This window comes from Cydia amplana, chromosome 7 (genome assembly GCF_948474715.1).
Source record: "Cydia amplana chromosome 7, ilCydAmpl1.1, whole genome shotgun sequence".
Classification (NCBI taxonomy): Eukaryota; Metazoa; Arthropoda; class Insecta; order Lepidoptera; family Tortricidae; genus Cydia; species Cydia amplana.
In genome coordinates, this window is record NC_086075.1 from 8,294,157 (window position 1) to 8,317,060 (window position 22,904).

The 22,904-nt window shown below is 37.6% G+C and overlaps 1 protein-coding gene across 1 annotated transcript in view; it reads left to right on the forward strand.

Moving 5' to 3' along the window:
- The first annotated feature begins 4,506 nt into the window (after positions 1 to 4,506).
- LOC134649758 (PDZ and LIM domain protein 2-like) overlaps positions 4,507 to 22,904 on the forward strand; it is a 45,460-nt gene continuing 27,062 nt past the window's right edge. The window contains exons 1-3 of the mRNA XM_063504589.1: positions 4,507 to 4,602; positions 14,493 to 14,644; positions 17,118 to 17,173. Of these exons, the coding sequence (XP_063360659.1) occupies positions 4,507 to 4,602; positions 14,493 to 14,644; positions 17,118 to 17,173 (304 nt within the window). The remainder of the gene's footprint in view (positions 4,603 to 14,492; positions 14,645 to 17,117; positions 17,174 to 22,904) is intronic.

A 22,904-nucleotide genomic window follows, 5' to 3' on the forward strand; every position in this document is an offset into this window, starting at 1 on the left:
AAATAATTTTGGTACCTTACCTACTTTTTTAACATGTAATAATATTGCATTCATACAATAGATGATTATAGAGCAATCATAAATCTGTCAAAAGCATACTTGCACGAGGGGTGGAGAGACTTAACTTACATAATGCCAATACCACATTAAATGCCTTTGACGTCACTAGCAAAGCGGAAAGTTGTAAAACGCTTCAAACTGCTTGATAATTAGATTCTCCTTTCACTAAGTTACTAGCTAGTCTAAGTAAATCTGTCATATTTATATATTAGCTGAAGACTGAAGACAATTATCAGGACCATATCAGGACGATTATTCTTTCAGCGCGTTTTGTAATTTACAAATAAAAGACCTCTTGAGACCCAGAAGCATTTGTTTTGTTTTTGAATTTAGAATAGTTACCTACTCAATAAAAGTTCTAAATAGATTTTGGAATATGTACAAAAATTTGTACGCAGGGTCTTAGGAAGGAGGTTCACTGAAGCACACTAAAGTGAGAACTAAACTATACATAGGTACGTATATTAAACAATATTATAGCAAGATTTCTATTGACAGATTTTGTTGACTGTGGTATGACCCTCATTTTAACAGTTTATTTTGCCTAAAGATTTAAACAATGTAAATGTGTAAACCCTTGTCCACATTACTACGATTTATACACTGACCGGGACCGTGTATTCAGATTGGTTTCGCGAGCACGGGCGATTTAGGATTAGTGTGACCTGACCTCGCGATGCGTAACAACGAGATATAATAAAAGAATACACTTACACTTGACGTACTTGACGCTTGTACATTCGACGAGACACATAAAATTGCGTCCATGGCCCGTTTCTCAAAAGCCTGTAACTTGTAATACAAGTGGAAGTCCCTTTCTAACAAAAGCTGTCAAAAAGTGACATCCGCTTGTATTACAAGTTACAATAAAGAGATTTGAGAAACGGGCCCCAGTTTGCCCAAATAACATTCCTGCTGAGCTGTGCTTTTAGAACCGTGATTATACTGTTGTTTATGCAGTAAATTAGGACTTCATAGCGCTAAAGTGGCCTAGAAATCAAGTGGGTGAATTGAACTAGTTTAGCTTTTGGAAACACGTAAGTTAGGCAAACATAAGAGTTTTGTGTATAAAATGTATTTAAAACTATCACTTACGAGCTGCCTGTGTCCAAAACATGTCCACATGTACTCACTAAACACAACACAGGAAACCCATGATGGGAATCAATCAATTTTTAACGTGTTATGGCGTGTTATGTTATGGCTCTATGCAACTCAGTCTTCATGACTCCACCACTAATAATAGATAAATAACTCACGGGAAAACTCTTATCAAAAGCACTGACACGATCGTAACATGACAAGCTGAAGAGTCTGTTGCATGTCTGTTGTTTGTTTTTGGCTGCCAATATTGATTTCACTACCTGCAAATAGTATTTATGTCGATGGAAAAAGGTTTCATTTTATCGTGGTTTTATGTTGCCAACTGTACAATACGCAATGCGACAAAATTAAAAACTCGTTTTAATGGCTCCTCTTCACGATGGGCCAACGCCGGTCAGTCCAGGGGACGCAGCCATGCGGTAGAATGAGATAGCAATATCACTTGCTCCCTGTAACGCATAAATGCGTCCCTTGGAGTGGCCGGCGCTGGCCCATCGTGTAGAGGAGTCTTAACTGCGCTGACAACAGTGACAACATACCAAAAATAACCTTACATAATTTTGTCGAGTTCATTGTTGCCGACAAAGCTTTGGTGGGGAACAACAAGATGTCTATCGTTTTAATGTAGCAAGTGCAAAGACTAAGTGTAAGGAAGGCCTGAGTGGACGCTCGAAGCGGAGCGTTCGGCGGGGCGTGCAGCGTGGCGTCGGGCTCACAAGTGATTTGAGCAGCGTGCACTAAGGCTGCTCCTATACGTTTGCATATGTTTAACATGCATGCCGCACGCCCCGCCCCGCTGCACGCCCAACATGAGCGTCCACTCAGGCCTTACACTAATAGCGACACAACGACAGTATAACAATAATAGCGCTTTCTCTGCCACTTCTATTGAAAGTTCCATAAGACTATCCCGTTCGGTCATCTCCCCAAGTTTTAGGTAGTTTTCCAAAAGTTTGTTGGAATTTCGCCCACGTGTCGACCTTTACAGACCTGAACTTTCAATGTTGTGGTAGTTCTGCTAGTTTTGAATACAAGCTCAGTCTGATATTCTAGTTTAAATAGAAACACGTCTGTTTACCAGTGGAATAAACTCACAATTTCAGCTATGCGCTATGTAACCGGTCTCTGGTTTTCCCACTTTTCCTGTAGGCGTTCTGAAGCAAACATTTAAAATAACCGTCAATGCCTCTGAGTCATAATAATATAAATACTTAAGCATTAAAAGTGTACCTTTTGGATTTATGATGTATAATTCAGTCGTTTATGAGGTAGGAATCCAAGAACAAACCAGCTGAGCCATAAAACTATTTATACTCTTGCAATCTTGCCACCCATGCATTTAAGTGATTGAGTAGCAATGCGTCATTCAGTTCTCAATTCATCTATCTAATACAGTGGTTCCACTAGTGGTTCCTAACCTTTTCAGTCCGGTCACCCCTATGACTAACTAGGGAACCTGATTTTACCCCTCCTCCCAATGGTAATAAAAAAATAAAACGTGTACGCTTGTTGTGTTGTTATATTAGGTTAGCTTATTACCCCCGTAAAATACCAGTTTTACCCCCACGGGGGTAATTACCCCCAGGTTAGGAACCACTGATCTAATACCTTTAAACGAGCAATTCTTGTTTATTTATATATTTATATATTTATTTATTTATATATATATATATTTCGGGGATCTCGGAAACGGCTCTAACGATTTCGATGAAATTTGCTATATGGTGGTTTTCGGGGGCGAAAAATCGATCTAGCTAGGTCTTATCTCTGGGAAAATGCGTATTTTCGAGTTTTTATATGTTTTCTGAGCGAAGCTCGGTCACCCAGATATTAATTAGTAAGTGTAGGTAGGTACTTAATTAATTAAACTATTCGAAATAAAGAAATGAAAAGTCGTAATGAGAAAGATATTTTCGTTGATCACCTACTTCTTTTTGAAGTGAAAACTTCTTTAGCGGCGCTGGACACTTTTTGAGGTGGGGAAAAAATGATAAACTCGAGACAGCGTAAGGCGATCACGTGACCGTAAGTAAGGGGACTCATAATTTAGATGGCATTTAAATCAATAAAGAAAAACTCAATGTTATTTGACATTTATGTTGCGGACTCCTTTTCAAGACTCTTTACCTATGTTCAAGTTGTCATGGCAGTATGTAAATAAACATGTCAATAAAAAAGTGTGGTGCAGCCAGCCTATTATGGATAGCTTTATCCATCTTTATCCACGTGATAAAATAACTGTCACTGTTTAACACCGTGGGAAAGAAAGTGACGGACACCGTTTTATCACGCTGTCACGTAGACAAGAACGACCATCATATCCGTACAGAGTGCTTATATTACGTCTAAACTTATATATATACCTATATATCCTACTAGCGACCCGCCCCGCCCCGGCTTCGCACGGGTAGATCTTAACAAATTATACACCTAAACCTTCCTCAAGAATCACTCTATTAATAGGTGAAAACCGCATGCAGAATTCGGTAGTTTTTGAGTTTATCGCGAACATACATACATACATACATACAAACAGACAAACGGAAGACTTTGTTTTATAAGGTGTTTAGATGGTGTTTAGTGAAAGTGTTAGTGTTTGATCTCCTTATTATTTTTATATCTCCATTACTTCTGCAAAGAGAATATAACCACTAAGTGTACCTACGGATATGATGGTCGTTCTTGTCTACGTGACAGCGTGATAAAACGGTGTCCGTCACTTTCTTTCCCACGGTGTTAAACAGTGACAGTTATTTTATCACGTGGATAAAGATGGATAAAGCTATCCATAATAGGCTGGCGCTGTAATAAGCATATGTCAATTCAGATTAAGCAATGTCAGTGTTCATAATATCCATATAATATCCGTAATATCATGGTAACATCCAATATTTGTTGGACGATTTTTTATCATAGACGGACTGAAATTGGTTGTTATTTTAAAGTTGAATCCGAGCTTCTACACAATGATAGTCAACAATGGCGTCTCCGTGAGAGGCGTTGCCAAAGTGACTTTTGATTTACACTGGTAAATGCACAAATCTAGAATAACGCTATTACGTATTGTATATGCTTACCTTGTACATCTGTGAGCAAATGAGTAGTTGCCTAAATGCGTATATTAGTTTACCCTAATGTAGCATGTGAAGGCTTTACAAATCATGTAACCACCCACCAAATTACCAATACTAAGTAAAATTATTTTTCATTGTTTTCTGTTTTGTTGCAGATCATCAAAGTATGGAATCTGACATCACGAATTAAGAAACAGAATGCGCGCTCTGTACAAGGAAGGTTTTCTTCAGCAGTGAAAAGAAACTGGGAGAGCAATGGTGTAATAACATGACGGCGCGCGAGGTTGAGTTGACGGGCGGGGCGCCCTGGGGCTTCCGCATGCATGGGGGCGTCGATCAGAACCAGCCTTTGAGAATATCACGGGTAAGTCAGTCTTATCACTACCTACATAGTATAAAACAAAGTCGCTTCCCGCTGTCTGTCTGTATGCTTAGATCTTTAAAACTACGCAACGGATTTTGATGCGGTTTTTTTTAATAGATAGAGAGATTCAAGAGGAAGGTTTATGCATAATTGGTTAACCCGTGCGAAGCCGGCGCGGGACGCTAGTTTGCAATATAGTACAGTCACCTGCAATAATATGTTACACAACGAAGGCCGCAAAATTATCTGACACGATCCTATTTGTAGAGCCATATAGGCGTGTCATATATTTTTGCGGCTGATACCTATAGCCGCGGGACCTGTCGAGCAAAATTTTAAGCCAAAGTATATTTTCTGAGTAAACGAGGTAAAACGTTAAACAAGTTTCCCGCGGCGCGCCATATCTTTTGTTTCCTTCTAATTTTCTGGCTTTACACCCTCCACTCAAGTCGCAGACGTCGGGCAGACACACGAATACGACGAAACTGCGGCTCCTAGTTGACTACGGAATCCTAAAAGCGTAATATGATTTCTCATTACTCAACGAACGGGCTCCTTTTGGCGCTTTGGGTTCCTTTGCCGTAAACGTAAAAAGCCTAACCGCACTGGTGTCGTGCCAGAACCCATCTTCATTAAGCCAATCACCCTGAATAGTATCATCATGGTACAGGTTCTATTCCCGATGGATTAGGAAAGTTAATTACTTAGAGCGTGCTCCGTTCGCATACTGCTTTAAATTTTAAATGTCCACGTCCGTACATTTATTTGAGGCAATTTATATTAGCATTACAAACGTTTCTGTTACATATTTGAAAAATATTAATGTGTGGAATAAAAAGGCTATCTACATAAGGTGTTCATATGTGAACCCATTAAAAAACTGGGATTACCTACTCGTTCTATCTAGAATTAGATTTTTGTATAAATGTAATACTTTTTATAAACTAAATTTTTAATTTCATAAAACTACAGCAAACCGTTTTTTTTTTCTTCATTAGAATGCCTAAACTAAATCAAAAACTTCTCAAACTTGCTTTCAGTTGACACATTTTACATAGGTACCTACAAATGTAGGTTTTGTGTATGACCTATAGAATAATAATTATTCTCCTCTGAGGCTCTCATCCTTAGAACCTATTTAATACACAAGGAGATCCAGAGTGTGATAGACCACGTTTTCGCCGCCTGACGAGTACCTATTTTTTGTATCGATAAAGAAACACTTAAATTGACAATCGAAGTAATTTATTGGTGTTTTAGAAACTTCAAATACATATATGACTACCGCTGTATTAAGGCCAATAAGCTTGTATTAAATGACGAAAATAATAAATCGTTAATTTTCGCATGCGCGGTATAAATCTATGGTCAAAGTTTTTGAGGTCTAAAATATGATAATTATAGATAAACTCAATCGCCTTTAAGGATACCTATAGAAGATCGTGTTTAGAACTTCAGATAATTGCGAACACTCTGCTTCGACATACAGTAGGTATTTATGGCTGTACTTGTTTATTCCAAATCTTTTTATTATTTGCTAATAGTGTCCGACCGAAGATTCTGTTTCGGTTTCGGCCAATTTCGGCCATAAAATCATGTTTCGGCCGTAGTTTCGGTTTCGGCCAAAAAACGGCCGAACCTTTCGGCCGGGCCGAAACATAATAAATAGTACTTCGTACTATGAAACTAAACTATGTGACAAAGACCAACAGTTGGGGAGCAAGTATTAGGACAACAATATTTATGTATACAGAAATTAATTGGTTTATTAGAAAACACAATTCCCCTAATGATGGCGCCACTGAACGGTCGACGCGGTCCTAATATGTGTATAAAAGTGGTTTAATGAAATTTAGTCAACGACTTTAATAAATCTGCAAAAGTTTCGGTTTCGGTTTCGGCCGAAACTAGAGCCAATGCCGAACCTTCGGTTTCGGCAAAAAAACATGTTTCGGTCGGGCACTATTTGCTAACAATTGTAGGTATCTAATTTGTGTTTACGTCCCAATACACATTTGTTTTTCCATCAATCTCCTTGTGTTTTCCCTCCGTAATGAATTGCTACATAATTTATTTACTTCCAGAGCTTGAGCGATACTCCGCGGCGCATATTTGATGTGAGTAAGATCGTGACAACTGTTTATTCGGAAAACAATAATCAATCATTTCGGAATCAACCTGCTTTATTAAATTTAACATATTAACCGCGATGAGAACGAGAGGGGAAACTTTTATTGCCTGCTGAATTAACTGCTATCATTCTTATTGTCTATAATAACGTCTAAATTTAAGATTAAGCTTCGAAATAAATTAAAAGTGGAAAAATTCACCCTATTCATATATGAGCCCTAGGGCTCATATATGGTGGAAATATTCGCTGAATTGGGTACGGTTTTGGTAGCTCAGATGGCAGAGCACTGTACTAGTGATCCAGTGGTCGTGGGTTAAAGTCCCACCCAAGACAGTGAATTTTTCCACTTTTAATTTATTTTGAAGCTTTATAATAACGTCTATTAATTACGCTTTATTCATTCGATGTTGATTCTTTTACTGGATTGTTTGTATTTTGATTAGGTGACGGTTTTGTTATCCGCTATTATATTTTTATAATGGAATTAATTATAACCAAAATTAAAATGAAAAGTTATAACTTTATTTGATGCTTTTTGCTAATGATATAAATAACTGCTTGGATTAATATATTTTTTTTTTACAGAATTCTCATTAATTTAATAAAAACACTTAAAATAAAAAAATTGGCCTAGATCGTGGTCGCTCGGTAGGGTACCCAGAAGGATGGCTGCATTGCTCCGCTGGATGTCTGATCCGCTGGGCAAAATATTGGCCAACCCTCTGTTCACCACAGAAGCCTTTATAAGGCGCTTTGACAGCTCCTCATATAATTAAATTAAATTTAGATATTCAATTAACTACTGTATTAAGTAGGTATACAATTTCACAACTGTTTGATTTGTTACTTATCTATTTAGTGTATTTTATTTTTTAGGCTTAAAAAAGTGATTTGATCAATTACTATTTTGAAATATTTAGGTCTGCTAAACGAGCAAATAACTTTATTTTAATAAACAACCTATAGCACATTCTACAGGAATATCCATAAATCCTATAACTAAAACAAATTACGTTCATTCCGGCATGGTGTAGACATTTTTATTACAAACCCTTTCATCTGCAATAAATAGCGAATACGAGAGAACATATTAATAAATCAAAACAAAATAAATAGGAAAACAGAAAACTGACGCCCAGAATAATCTGCTAGGCGGCGGCAGTTCGACAGGCAAAGTTTTCTTATAAAACTTAAGTATGCAGGTGCCATTTAAGTATTTTCTAAAGTGGCTCGGGGACGCTACTTTTAAATCGCTTACATAATCTCTTTAAATGCAAAACTTAGTTAACGATTAAGTAATTCAATTAGTATAAAAACATCTGGCCCGAAGGTTGCCTTAGTTGTAACAACGACTAATGACTAGGGCGGGACAATCGCTAGAAGTGTTTATTAAACGTAACTAAGCAATTAAGCTTACTTGCGTTAATTGATGCTTGTTTATTTCATCAGTGGAGTCGGTTTTTATAAGCTATCCTTCAATAACAATTGTTTGTTGTTGTTGGGTCTCTATTATATTTAGAACTGAAACTGTCTTCTGAACTACATGATTGATACCATCGGTTTTATATGGCACGAGACGTTGAACGTGTTAATGGACCAGTGAGCTACAATAAATATCCTTTAACCCCTTAGCAGCTATGGTAGGTATTATAAAGAATCGTGTCTTAATAATATTTCTAACTCTAAGATTTTGACGTATAGTAGGCATTTATATTGTAAATTAACTACGGAAATGCTATAACAAGTCACACTTTTAAGCCAGTCAGAGAAAGAGGAAAACTACTGAACTATGTCCTATGCCTTTACACACAAACACTATTTGTGCACTATTTTAACAAAGAAACATATGTCCATTGTCCACCTACTCGTATGAATGCTAGCCTTTTTCCTTAATTACCTAAGATGTTCGAGCGCGGTTAATCTGTCCGATTAAAGCGGTTAATTTGGATTAAGGGCCTTTTCATCTACCTCATTCAGAAGTTGCTAGTATAACTTGACTTCTCTTTCCGTAACTAGTATTTGTTTTTGAATGGTACATTTGTGCTGGGTCGTCTAAAGAGAGACTAGTAATGAGAATACAGGCGTCATATTCTCGTTGGTTGCATGACTTGCAAGAGATAAGTTTTTTTGTTTTTATCTAACACAGGCCTCTGTTTGTATAGTATACGAGGAGGCCGACGTACCATCGTATGAAGCGTTTTGAGTGCCACGAGATAACCTCCGATACTTTGACCAAAATTCATTAATTTCTTGTTTTAATACATTTTTTTGGTCCAATATAAACATTTTTGATGTTTAATAGAGGAAAGTGAACCACACAGTTCGTGTGACTTCGTAGAGAACCAATATGTTGGTTTGTCTTTTCGTCCGTTGTTGCAAGCATGATGCGACTTCTGCGACTGGTTGTTTCGATTTTCCTCGCCTCGGAAAAGTTCCGTCGCTACATACTATTGCGTTTAGCTAAATACTGCAATGGTGGTCGAGACTGACAGTGCTTTGTTGTGCAATTTCTATCGCTTTTAATTCCCTCGGACGGAAAATACTTCTTGCCTAGCTAAATACTGGTAGTTCTGATTTTTTTCTATAAGTAAGCGGTTACAGGTTGACATCTGGGGGCCTTACCCAAGATGACAATTAAACCATCAACAATTCGACAAACGCCAAATGAAAAGAAAAACTGTACCGAGGATGACCGAGGTGAAAAAGTCACGTGACTATTTCCATACATTGTTTAAATTTTGATTGGCGCTTTCTATCAATGATTGTCATCTTGGCTGGGCCCCAAGTCCGACCTCCGCGAGGTCATAGTCAAAAATAAATAAAGAAACTCCTCCGTTTTTTTCGTCGGTTAAAAAATAAATAAAGGAAATGAAACATAATTACCGTCGAGATTGCGGGTTAACAATGCTATGTTATGCAGTGTCTATTGTTTTTAGCTCCCTCGCAACATACTTCGCACCTCGTCAAATAGTGGTTGTTCTTCCGAGTCTTCTCGTCTCGGTAAGCTGTTACAATGACACCAGTCCGACCTCCGCGAGGTCATAGTCGAGCATCATTACGTCGAGATTGCGGGTTGACAGTTCTCGTGTGACGGCGCGTTAACAATGCCACCGATTCGTAAGACGGATCAAATGAGCTTCCGTTCCGTAACGGATAAAATAAAATAAAATAGAGGTTTTGCAATTATTTGGTATTCATTTCTTGGACATCCCTTATATCTAATGTGTCGCATTATAGTCTTTTGTTGGCCAGATTTTTATCTATATATTTATTAACATTAGCGCTGTCAGTCCATTCGCATTTTTTATTTACATAGAATATATAACTTACAACAAGTAAATTTAAGCAAGCTAAATATATGTACGTCCGTTGCCTCGTCCGTTAAAATGTGACTAATACAAACAAACATTTAAGACACAAATCCTTCCCTTTTCATATTTTCTAAGTTTTTATCAATCTTCTCGGCCATCAAACCAAATGCCTACGAATTCACTACGTGTATAAATATCTGATACAAGATTAAGTGCAAAATACCGAATGCCTTTTAAATAAATAGAATAAATTGGGCATGGGATTTCAGTAGATACGGGTTTATATCGTATAGGCAACCCACGTGCGTCGCGGAGTCACGCGGCAAACGTGTCCCGCCTGCTAATGCGCCCAAACATAACTCGACCAGACTTACTTGACACCCAATACCTCACTACGACCCGCTTTTCACACCCTTTACACTTTCATACGGTTCGCACGACAGGGAGCTACTAGCGATGGTCGTGTAACGCTGCCTATGCCCATACAATGCGACAATATATTCCCTATCCTATCACACATAGGCAGTATTACATTAGCACGCAGAGTTTCCAAGTAAGCAAATATATGGTCGCGTAATCACCTCTTCAATCGTGACATTTTTAACAATATAAATGCAATAAGTGGCTCCCTCGTCTCCAATTGTTTTTATTTATCATATTTTTCCAAAGGCACCGGTGGACATCTTGGTCGACTTAATTTGCAGTATCACACCTCAAAAGATTACGTAAGATAAGCCAAAGTAAAATCCTGTCACCAAGGACTTTTGCCTGTCTGTGCGTTAATCGGTTTTTGGAAGCATTCTAAGGTGTAGCTTACGTACTACAATAATTTAAAATATCATTTGAGAGTTTTTCACGCATACATATTCCTTATTATAATTATATAAAGTCAGGTCAATGGCAACTATGGGGCAAATGCAACTAATTATGTACTCTAATAATACAAGAAGTCTAAAGCTAGCGCCACTTATGACTGCCGAAAGTGTGCCTACCTCTAGACTCACTTCTTGTGATTTAGACTAGTCGCATTTGTCCCATAGCTGCAATTTCCCTAGCTGACCTTACTTAAAACATGGATCACTCAGAAACTTAAAATACGCTGACGCAACGTTTTCACAGCCACTGAGCCAAGTTTCAGTGTGGTCGAGTCGAGCCTTTATTGATTGAATTAACGGCGAACTTTCGTTTTGTAGCAAAACAGTTTGCAAACTTTGCTCTAAAAGTATTATTTTAACACCAACTTATTTAAGCTATTTAACTTCAAAGGCTCTGGAATGCTGGGAATGGCGCAGACGAGCCTCTGATCTAGTTTTCAGTTAAAGCAAGTGACAATGGCGGAAACTTGCGCATTTCATTACTTATAACTGTTCGCAAAGCTCTGAGGAATTAGCTAGCATTTTATCCAGTTAGCAAATGGCTGAATTATGATTGCTACTTCAATTTTCCGAGATTTAATGGATGTTTGGAAAATACGAGACTATAATAAGATAAGATATTGTATAAGATTCGAGTGTAAGTTTTAACCTGATAAAATTAGTATTGATTAGATACTACAACAGTTTAATGGGTAATTTTATTTAAAGTTGTACACGCCATCTTTAAATAGATTTCAATAAAAAATGGCATTCATATCTTCTTTAAGTGCCCACACTAAAATCTTCATTTAAAAACGTATTTTTCACATTACTTCAATTTCTTGTCAACTTGGAATTCGTTAAAAATTCCCATTATCCGGGACCAAGAAGTGACATGGTTAAGCTCTTTGCTGGAGAACTTACTTACACTTGGGACAATTGCACTTGCACAATTTGAATTTTCTTTACCGCGAAAGCCTTTCTTTTCCATATTCAACGGCTGGGAGCTGGGCTGTGCTGTTACCAGGGCGATTTAAAACATTTTCTAAAGCCTTAAAGATACGTATTCAGACGGTTTTCTCGTGCTAATTTAGTTTCAAAACTAAATTAGCACGGTAGATAGACTACAGTTAGGCCCCGAACGCCCCTCAGGACTTGTATAAACTAATAACAGTTTATTAAAAATTCTTGTCTTGAAGAAAAGCTAAAGTATCATCTTTACTTTTTTTGAGCGACATCTGTTCTAATTTCTGTATCTGACAGGAGGAGGGATTAATTTTTATAACCATTAGGAGTTCTGGGCTCTTAAATAAATTGCCAGTTTTTTACTTTTTTCAACTTAAATAAAACTTTGATTACCTATCGACATTTGGCAAGAACGTGTGGAAGTATCAGAAGCTCATAGGATTAGATTCTGCGATTACTAGTTCATTGGCCTACTACGTCTCCTGGACAACACAAGCTCACGGAAACCACCGGTGGTGTCATTTCGATCGCTTGTCAAACACTGGCGAGTTTACCTGTGGGCTAACCAATATTAAAGCTCTTTCCGATTATGCATAGTTGCCACAGATCTCGAGGTCTTGTTATTCTGGTTTGCACAATAACTTGTGCAATGACAATACACAATTCCTCACTCAGCTTAGTGGAGATTAATATTCGAAGTGAGTACTAGCCCCCGACATAACAATGGGTGTGTGTCGTCACGAGGCGCATGCATTTTCGAATAATGCCCATACGATGATTCGATAAAATTGCCTATAACACACCTTGAAAGCTCAGTAGCGCTTCGAGCTTTCTTACGACCAGTGATTTGTATTTTTTGTACAATGTTGTGACAATCGCGTGTTTCCCTTAATTATGTCATCAGAGTTAAGTCATTAAGTAGTTAATTTTTTTGCTGTGTAATTTGTGTGTCGTTTGTCTCCGGAATCTCCGGATCTGTTTTGTTTATATTGAATTAAAGGCATACTGTGAACTGCATTTGTGATTCGACCAAACAAAATAATTACATGACAATTCAGAATATGTTACAGCTAAATGTAACAAAACCTTCAATTGGAATTTGTTGTGTACATTTCTAAATGCCTCGGTGAAAATGCTGCCTTGATATAGCTTTATATTTATCGGAACTATATGGATCGTGCCGGCGCGCTCAGCGATCTAAAAGATTAAAAGACCTACCTCAACGGTTTAATTGTGCTCATGTTAAGGCGCATTGTGGTGTGCTAAGTGTGAACCGGTGTGGGTCGGGGTGGCCACAGGCAGGAAGTGGGTGGAACCCTTTCCGGAAGGGAACATGCTGAAGTTTTGTTCTCCGGCGGCTCGGCGGCGGGAACACAACGCGGTTTGTAAACGTCATACACATTTGCTTATGAAAGTGGGAAAATGTTTCCGAAATGATACTTGAGATAAAAATAAATTCACTCCGAGTGTGCGATACGAGGCACGAACGTGATCAAAGTGAATTCAAATATCGCACAGTTACTCGCATACAAACGCCGGATATTTTTTCGCTTTAAGCCAAACAAAATACCTATCCACGGTAAAACGTATCGCTGGGATTAGCTGGTGTTTGGAAAAAAATATAGTTATTAGCATTTTATAAAACCAATTGAGGATATAATTGTTAAACAAAGGTGTTTCAAAGATTTATCATATGCAAATGTCATGCACACATATAATTTATAGTATTTTATGCGACCGTTGTTTAAGAGAGGTCAAAAAAGGCGAGTGGCGTGAGTAACAATTTGAGGCGAAGCCGAAGATTGTTAATAAAGACGCCACGAGTATTTTTTGACTCAGTTAAACAACGTTGCATACAATACTTTTTCTACGACCAAGCACTTACTTTGAAATAAAATTGTAAATTTAACAAATATTTTTAATTCAAGAAGTAGCAAAAATGGAGGGTACGGGCGGGAAAAGAACGAATGAATGAATGAAATTAAAAAAAGAACATGTCTGTGGTTCGCTTATTTGTCAGAGATGACATTTAAAATAAGGTTGGCAACACTGTATTTCATTCAATATTTTTTATGTGGTCATTACATGAAGTATCGTAAAATCGCCAAAAAGATACTGCGTGTATGCACAAATTCTTTTTTGGGGAATAGACTAAAGACTTGTCTTGACAACTATAAGGTAGGGGTTTAAAGGTGTGTGCACGACCCTTTAAATGACAAATAAAAGTACGTGAGTAGAAAAAGAAATGTACCTTACTACAAAAAAAAACCTAACAACCTGGAAAATTTATATGATTGTAATTAAGTTTATGGAGTTTGTCAATTTGTCATTGTCTACTTTAACGTGACGTTATCGCATATACTTAAGCGTCAAAATTACTTCTGACGTTTCGAGGACAGCATTCTTCCCGTGGTTTCTAAGAAAGACAGAGAAAATATTCCATGTGCAACGAATCCTCCCACTCTGTGTCCGATTTGCTTGGCCTTACTTACCCTGCGTTGAGGATGTAACTCTTGCACAGGTGCGAAAAAAACACAAGCTCTTCGATCATCATGGACTGATGTCCATCATGGACATCATCATGTCCAAGGTGATGATGTCATGTTAACGGTTTTTTTTCTATTCCAGGTCAACCCAGGGCGGAAGGCTTCGCTGTGCGGCGTGCGGGAAGGAGATGTCATCTCATCCATCAACGGGCGAGCCACGCGTGGCATGAGCAACGCAGACGCTCACGCCATGCTGCGCGGAGCTGGGCCTGTGCTGCGGTTAGGGCTTAATGAGTAAGTGAAAATGTTTCTATCTTTGTCAAAACTATGCGGCGGGAGGGAAACATCATCTATGACGGGTGGCAAGAGCCACGCTCAGCTGCGGGGAGCGGGCCGCGTGCGAGTCGGGCTTATGGATATTAGTATACCTCTGTCAAGTCAACGCTGTGCAAAGTGAGGGAATCGTCCCGTCAATCAACGACCTGACCACGAGTGGCAAAAGCAAGATGCTACTTTTTCTGTTACGGGCAACAAATAAGAATTTTAATTAAAATAATAATTAAAAGTATTGAAACGATATGCTCGTAGTAAATATTGCAGTAGAATCCTATCTGTAAGTAGGTATATAAAACTATAACTTCTGTGGATAAAAATAAACTTCCACGCCGCACTATTTACCACCACGAAACGCCCCCGTTTTTGCCCTAGCGGTCCATAATTTATGGCTTACTAAAATCTAATACGACCCCAAAGGTTGCAGTCCGAAAAGGGTAGATAGTAAAACATACAACGTCAAATAAACTTGGAAATTGGTTTGAAATCACATTGCTCTGTTGCACTATGCACCGATTTAATGATACAATCGGACATTTAGTATTTAGAGCAGCGCCGACAACCGAAATCTAATGTTCGAACCCCGGCTCGTACCATTAGGTTTCTCGACGTGTGGTGTGACGTACGACATTTCTTTTGATTTTACCCCTCTATTGAAAATTCAGTTAGTAGTCGTATATCTACGTAAAAACTAGTGCTTGCTAAAATTTTTGGGTTTGCCAAATGGACTCCGGCTTTCTTAGAGTGCAACCGAGAAATCATAGGATGAGGCACAGGCATCAATATTTAGAACCGTTGGCTCTTTTGCCGAGTAATTTAATCGAAAAAGTTTTCAGAGTTTCCTCGTAAACAAAATTACAACGAGCGTTTTTGTTTCCAGGCCTTATTAATTATTTTCACATACGAAGTTTGCGGTTTAAATGCGGAAGATTGGTTCGCGGAAAAATAGCTTCAGAGTAGAATGAGGGCAGAGAAAAACAATGGAAAAGAATGTGCGATTAAAGCCATAAATGGAACGTTATTCGTATATACCTGTAGAGCTTTAGTATGGAAATGTAATATTTCCAATGATGTGGATTTTTCACTATTTTATTTGATTGTAACAGTTGGAACTTATTGCGTAAATTGATAATCATGTGGCAGGAGGCGGTGAATGAATTTATACATAGTAGTAGACCACTAAATAATTGCAAAAATATAGGTAATGAATAAATTAATAATATATGAGTGTGATTTAAATGCACGATTTTCATTTGACTGTTGAACTTACTATACTATAGATACGTAAAATGTAGTGAACTTCCAAGACAAAGCGACACTGAGCTATGTAGATATGTAAATTGAATGAAGTTAGACCTATAAAGGTAATGAATTAATTTGTTGCTATAATATTACATGTAACTGTAACCATACCTTGCTCGAGTGTTTTGTAACACTTCATAACTTGTTTCCGAGCGCGAAGCATTGCTAGCAAGCTTCTAAGAGTTCTAAGCTTTAGGTACTGATATATTGGCGTATTAAGTAACGCATCATACCAGAATTAATCCGATCACTCTTCAGTGTTTCACGGGCAGGACATCGGCCTCGGCCCATTCGCAGATTAGCCGGGGCCGCAAATTGAAGCACTTAGTTTAATCTCTGTATGACGGGCCAAATGGACTTTCTCGTGTTACTTGCGTGCGTCTGGCGATGTGATGCATGTGAAACTTGCGATAGGGTAGGAATTATGTACATATCGCAATAGATTCATATTAGTCGTTTTAATACATGCATTAAATTATATTTACAAAACATAATTATTAAATTGTACAACGGGACTTAATCGCGTATCTAAGATTTAAGATTTACCTCAGACGTTTCGATGATGATGATGACGTTTCGTTTTGCTGATGTCAACTTTAGCCAGTCTTCTCCGAGACCACGGGGACAACGCCGTCCTCGAAACGTCGGAGGTAAATCTTAAAACTTAGATACGCGATTAAGTCCCGTTGTACAATTTAATAATGTGTAAAAATCGTGAAAGTTTAAATCAGTAAAACATATGTAGCTATCGTTATTTTTCATGCTATATTAACTCTTTAAAAAAATTCTTCTACACAACGTTTTTCATCACACTTGAGAAGAACTTGTGTAACTTCGGGGGTATGAATATTCCAAACACGAGTCTTTATTCACTTTAGCCTACGGCTGTCGTGAATTTAACACTCTTGGTTACAATATTTCACTTACCCCCAACGTTTCACAATGTTATAATAATGCGCTTTTGTAGACAAACAAAAACATGCAAGAGGGATTTTGTATAAGTTTATACTTATACTATGTATAATTATATAAATATTGTTATCAATTAGCTGTCAATGCTGTCATCCTTCTGCTGTCCCACGTCAGGTTCTGTCATAGACTAATATTTATTAAAACAAGTTTTCCCCCGCAGGGACCGAGAGATGTCACCACGGCGAAGATCAATAAGCAGAGGCAGCGAATTGAAAAGTAAGTTATTGAATGTTATTTGTGTTGTTTGCCATTCGTGCAAATAAACACGATGGTCCCTTTTTAACCTTTCCTATTTGACTTTTGAAATAATAGCCATATTGTTCAAATTTTATATGGAAACGACGCGCGTCGAGTAAAGGACTAGGCACACGAAAGTTCTAACCGATCTCTGAAACTTATCTCAGCGTATAGTTTTTACTCAAACTTTGCTGTATATATTTTCTCAAATAGATACGGTTCTGTTTTTTTGGTTTTGTATAAGTATACTAAACACACCTTTTTGCTGCGCAAAAGTTTTGGTATTGCATCCATGCAGTTTTAGTACATATTTGATTTTGACTTACTTACACAATAAAAATCAGTAGCATACAGCCAAGTCTTCAGCATAACTTTGACACTGACATTCGCTAGCCACTGCATAAACCTAGCTCATGCACATTGCATCTCCTTGGACGAGGTCGTTATATAGCGTATAAGGCTCCGTAAAACCCATAGTGAGGGTATAGTTATTAGTTATAGTTACCCAGTCAGTTAACTATAGGTAGGTACTTAATAAATTCTTACCAACTGCTCAGGGTAAATTTTAGATATAGTATGAAACAGCAGCTTGCGAATCTAGTGCTCCGCCTAGGCATGTTTCTATAGTTTCGTAAATACTCAGATACTATTAAGTTCCGTGCACATTGTCGTTTCTCACGGCGCCGGTCACATACAAACTAGAACACTAACGTTCAATGCATGGAGCCTTCGCTGCGCCGGCGGCGAGACACGACTGTGGGCATTGCCCACTGGGCACGGGATTTTAACACGTTCATTGGCAATATCCACGGTAATTGCAATAGGGTATTTGACTACTAGTCAAATCAGTTTCTTTTTTCGAACTGTCAAAACGATTTTGCTTCTATGGAATTTATATGAAACACTAGTATGTGTATGTGACGTCACAATCAAATTACCTACTCTTTATAGTTTTATACGGGTTTTAAAATAGAAATTGTACGTAAAAATAACTGCTGTCTACGTTTCTCTATTAATCTTCGGGTGATTTATTTCATGCATGGTGTAAAATAATTTATTTTAAATACAGTCAAATACCCTGTTGAAATCGGAATATGTACTATTAAATTTCAAGTTTGTGGTCACAATATTATACTCTACAATATCGTGTCTACTATGTATCGAGTGTATTGACCGTACCGTGAGGTAGTAGGAACATGGATATCTGTTTGATATTTTTGCGGCCTTCGAAGAGCAATATATTATTGCAGGTGACTGTACTGTTTCTAAGAACAGCTTTACAGGCGGTGCGAGCGTCCGGAGCGTCATCATAACAGGGGCACTGAAATTAACCTAAAGTTTTAAAGAAATTTGGGAGCCAGGCGATTGAAAGGGACAAAAAAAAATTTAGGGCAGCATGTTTCATTTAAATTATAGCTTCTCAGTCGATTGTTGTGATAAATTGATAGGACGCTTATATCACTTATCGCATTTTCAATTTTTCACATATGGAAATACAAACATGAACGCTGAAAACAATACACTCTTTTTGTTTGGGCAGTCGTGTAAAAAGACAGAATTTTTCAAAAAATTCCACATTGGATATTTCGCAATTTTAGAAACTTGTCATCCATCGTTACGTTAATGTCTTTAGTCATTATACGAATCATCTAAAGTGAGAAACAGAATCGCATTAAGGATTAACTGAGAGAGTGAGGAAATATAGGAAGCGAACTAATTACCGCTAGATAAATCTCGGACTGCATACAGACTTCGATTGCAGCGGTCTGTAAACGCCATCTGCAAGCTAAGCGGGGACCTATTTTCAAATACTGCGTTATTTTTTTAACTCTTATTTTGGTATAAACTCTATTTATTATGAAGTACGGTTAACTTAAGCACGCGCTATGAAAACTTTTGTGTATATTCTTGTATGCAAAGCAACCCTATGTGTTATTAGTTATTAATCAAATTGATCCTGTCGACACTCGACATTGTAAGTATACTCCGTTTTTTTAACATTAGGAAAAGGATAAATAATTTTCACGTCTCTTATTATTGGAAAACAGTAGCAAATATGTAACAATTGTATAGCATAGGTAAATTACCATTTACATTATTTTGGTTGCATAAGTACCTAACAGTTACTACCTCCGTTGTACCTCTACACGCAAAGCCTTCTGGTTGCATGCTCATAAATGCATGCTAGTTGAACAAGATACTCTGTCTGATCTTCTGACTCATTTGGCTTATGAAAAGTCGTCAGACAATGGATGGTAGGAGTGACAGATTATATTTGTATATTATTGACTGACACCATCTTCCGGAAGTGATCGTAAAAAACTCCAGATTTATCAGCTTTATTTGCTTTGCAAAAAACCCTAATGTAACGAATGCCACTTACTAGTATAGAAATGAAACCAGGCTACAATTAAGAACAATTACAATTTTATATTGCATTTCCAAACAATGTAAGCCTCGTTTTTAGGGTTCCGTACCCAAAGGGTAAAAACGGGACCCTATTACTAAGACTCCGCTGTCCGTCCGTCCGTCCGTCTGTCACCAGGCTGTATCTCACGCACCGTGATAGCTAGACAGTTGAAATTTTCACAGATGATGTATTTCTGTTGCCGCTATAACAACAAATACTAAAAACAGAATAAAATAAAGATTTAAGTGGGGCTCCCATACAACAAACGTGATTTTTGACCGAAGTTAAGCAACGTCGGGCGGGGTCAGTACTTGGATGGGTGACCGTTTTTATGCTTGTTTTGCTCTATTTTTTGTTGATGGTGCGGAACCCTCCGTGCGCGAGTCCGACTCGCACTTGGCCGGGTTTTTCACATCTAATTTCCAAAAATATTTGTAATCAATAAGCGTTTGCCTAATTCCCGTTCGGTCGGTCAGTCTGACTGCACTGTTAACGGTTCTCTACATGACTCTTGACAGTTGTTGATCGATTATTTATCCGACTGTTCCATCTATCGCCAATCGTTATCGTTTTTTTTTTGTCAGCGACAAGTAGGTGTGCTTGATGATGGGAGAAGAGTAAGATGCGATTTGTGTTTTTGTGCTAGTGCATTCTAAAATGTAGATGTGTGATATATATATCGACTGATTTGCAATAGCGTCGGGTCGGTTGCATCCCGGCTTTGGCCGCGGATGAGATTAGTCGCAATCTCTCGGCTTGACGGAGACTCCCGGCTATACTTTACTTGGCTTATTGTTAGAAATTCATAGTGGCTCCGGTGGCAGGATTATGCAGTGTGGTTCCTTATGTTTAACTAATGAAATAGGGGTGTCATTCTGAATCCCTAACGTTTGTCCTAAAGTCACTTGTGCCCTAACTGGTTTATCCTAATGGGCACATGCCCTAACGATTATTTTCCATAATTAAGGTTCTGAAAAATGGTTAGGTTTTAGAACTTGCTGCCACAAAAGTAGGTTAGGTTAGGGTTAGAACTGCGGCCCTCGCAAAAAAGAAAATATGCTTAATAACATTAGGATAAGCAATCAATAATTAGGGAAACCAAAATTAGGGTGTTTAGTGTTAGGACAAGTGATCATTATGACAAACAATATTAGGAAATGCAAAGATAGGAGAAAAGACTTTAGGGATTCAGATATAGTTCATGAAATAGTCATATCTATCTGTATATAAGAGGCGTGGTCAGAGCTAAGAAATTACAACTAAGTAAGCCCAACTAATAAGAAATTACGTGAAATGTTATTTCAATCCAGTAGTGAGTTTAATCATAATCGCTGTCCCTTCAAATGCCTGCAATTGATATGAACTAAAGGCTGCTTGGGTTGAAGTGTAGGCAATTCCAAAGAATCTCAGCCCTCTTTTCGCGTGACAGTCAGGTAATGACTTTATTTCTGTCACGAATTTATAATCATAATCATAATTTTTTTTATTGCATGAAAGTGAGTAGGTACAAAAGGTGTTAGTATATACAAAAAGTCCTTCACAATCTGCCGAGGTCCAGCACGCAATATTTCTTAAATCTAAAAGCTAGGTACAACTAAATTAATTTAGCTATAACTATAAAATAAAACTTTATATTATTTCGGTTAAGTATTTCTTAAAATCGCGAGTCCCGTTACAGCCATAGTTCGAGCCTTGGATCCGTAAAAAACCCGAGATAAACTTGAGGATGTATGGTATGGCCTGTAGGTGCGAAATGTCGCTGTCGTAAATTCCGTAAGACCGTGAAAGTGTATTCCCGAATTGATAGTTGCCGTACTATGTAAGCCGCAATAGCACCCTGTGATATTTTTTTTATTATCTTCACAGAATTACTGTACAACAAGTTAGGGGTGATAAAGAAACACCGCTCCTAACTAAAAGCAAGTTATCAATATGTACCAAAATATACAACAATATGTACTAAAATTACTACGGTTACTTTTACTATTACGGTTGCGCTGGCTCCTATGGCTCTTCCTTTCGCACAATGTTCCTCCATCACAAAACTTAATTTTTTATGAATTACGAGTTTTTTGTGTACCTAGTTACATTTCAAAGACACAAATTCTAAAGAAATAGGCAATTATGTGCAACGGAATATTCCCAGGGTACCTTGGTTTATTTTTATTACGTTTGAGACTAATCCAGTCTAGCTCCGCACACATTAGTGCCTGGCTTATGAAAATCCTTCACGTAGGTACGCCCGTCTGTTATAATTTAACTCGCAATATGAATCTCAAAATATTCGCCAAGAAACGTGTAATTCATATACTAGTTTTCCTTTTGTTGTTGTCTCGTACTTATCGCAAGTCCGCATATGCCGGGGTTTAATTACGATTTATTGGAGAACACGGGCGAATCGAACCAGTATAACTTATTCTCTTCGATTAAGCATACCTAATGAATTGAAGAAAAAAAGAAAAAAATTACCTTTGGGTTTTTAATAGAGCCGCATCATGCATATTTACACCACTAAAGTTCCAAGCGTCTGTAATACGGGAACAGCTTACCATCAAGCATCAGGGTTAGGCTTGTTTGCGTTGACATTAAAAACGTAATTCGAAATGTCACCATCATCGCTTTCATTGACAATAATTCTCCGCGGCCGAAGACTATTGGAAATTCGCGACATTCTATTTTGCGAACTACGACTAAAAGTCACAACTTGTGACTCACAAGTACTCTTGAATGTACTTTACATATGCCTCCGTTGTATAACGGCTCTATTACAATTTACAAGGCGGCGACTTTATCGCTGTTTGCTTGGAATGTTGGAAGGAAATATAACTATGAGGACGAGTTAGCGGAGGAACTTCCACAATGAACGACTAGAGCAATGCTCAAGTTTATGTTAGATTAAACTTTATGATATAAAATCATTCCTGTACTTTGGAAACTAAAGTCTCTGCCTGTGTTTACTTTTGCTGCATATTTGCAACTACACTATTCTGCGGACCCCCCTTTTTCGGTTCTAAGAAGAAATATATGAATGATATACACAAGACACTTTTAAAAAAATAATAAAATTAAAATTAAGATTAAAATTATTCACCAGTCTGTTTACCCTGACCATCGGACACACACACTGAACGAACTGCAGATATTTATAAAACAAATGAAACCTTAAAGTAAAAGTCATAAACTAAAATTAAAAACTATATATTACAACTAAAATTATAAATAAACAAATTGAATGCACATTTATTGAAGCATATGCACTTGAATTGAAATGAACAACGAACTATATTCTGTATGTATAAT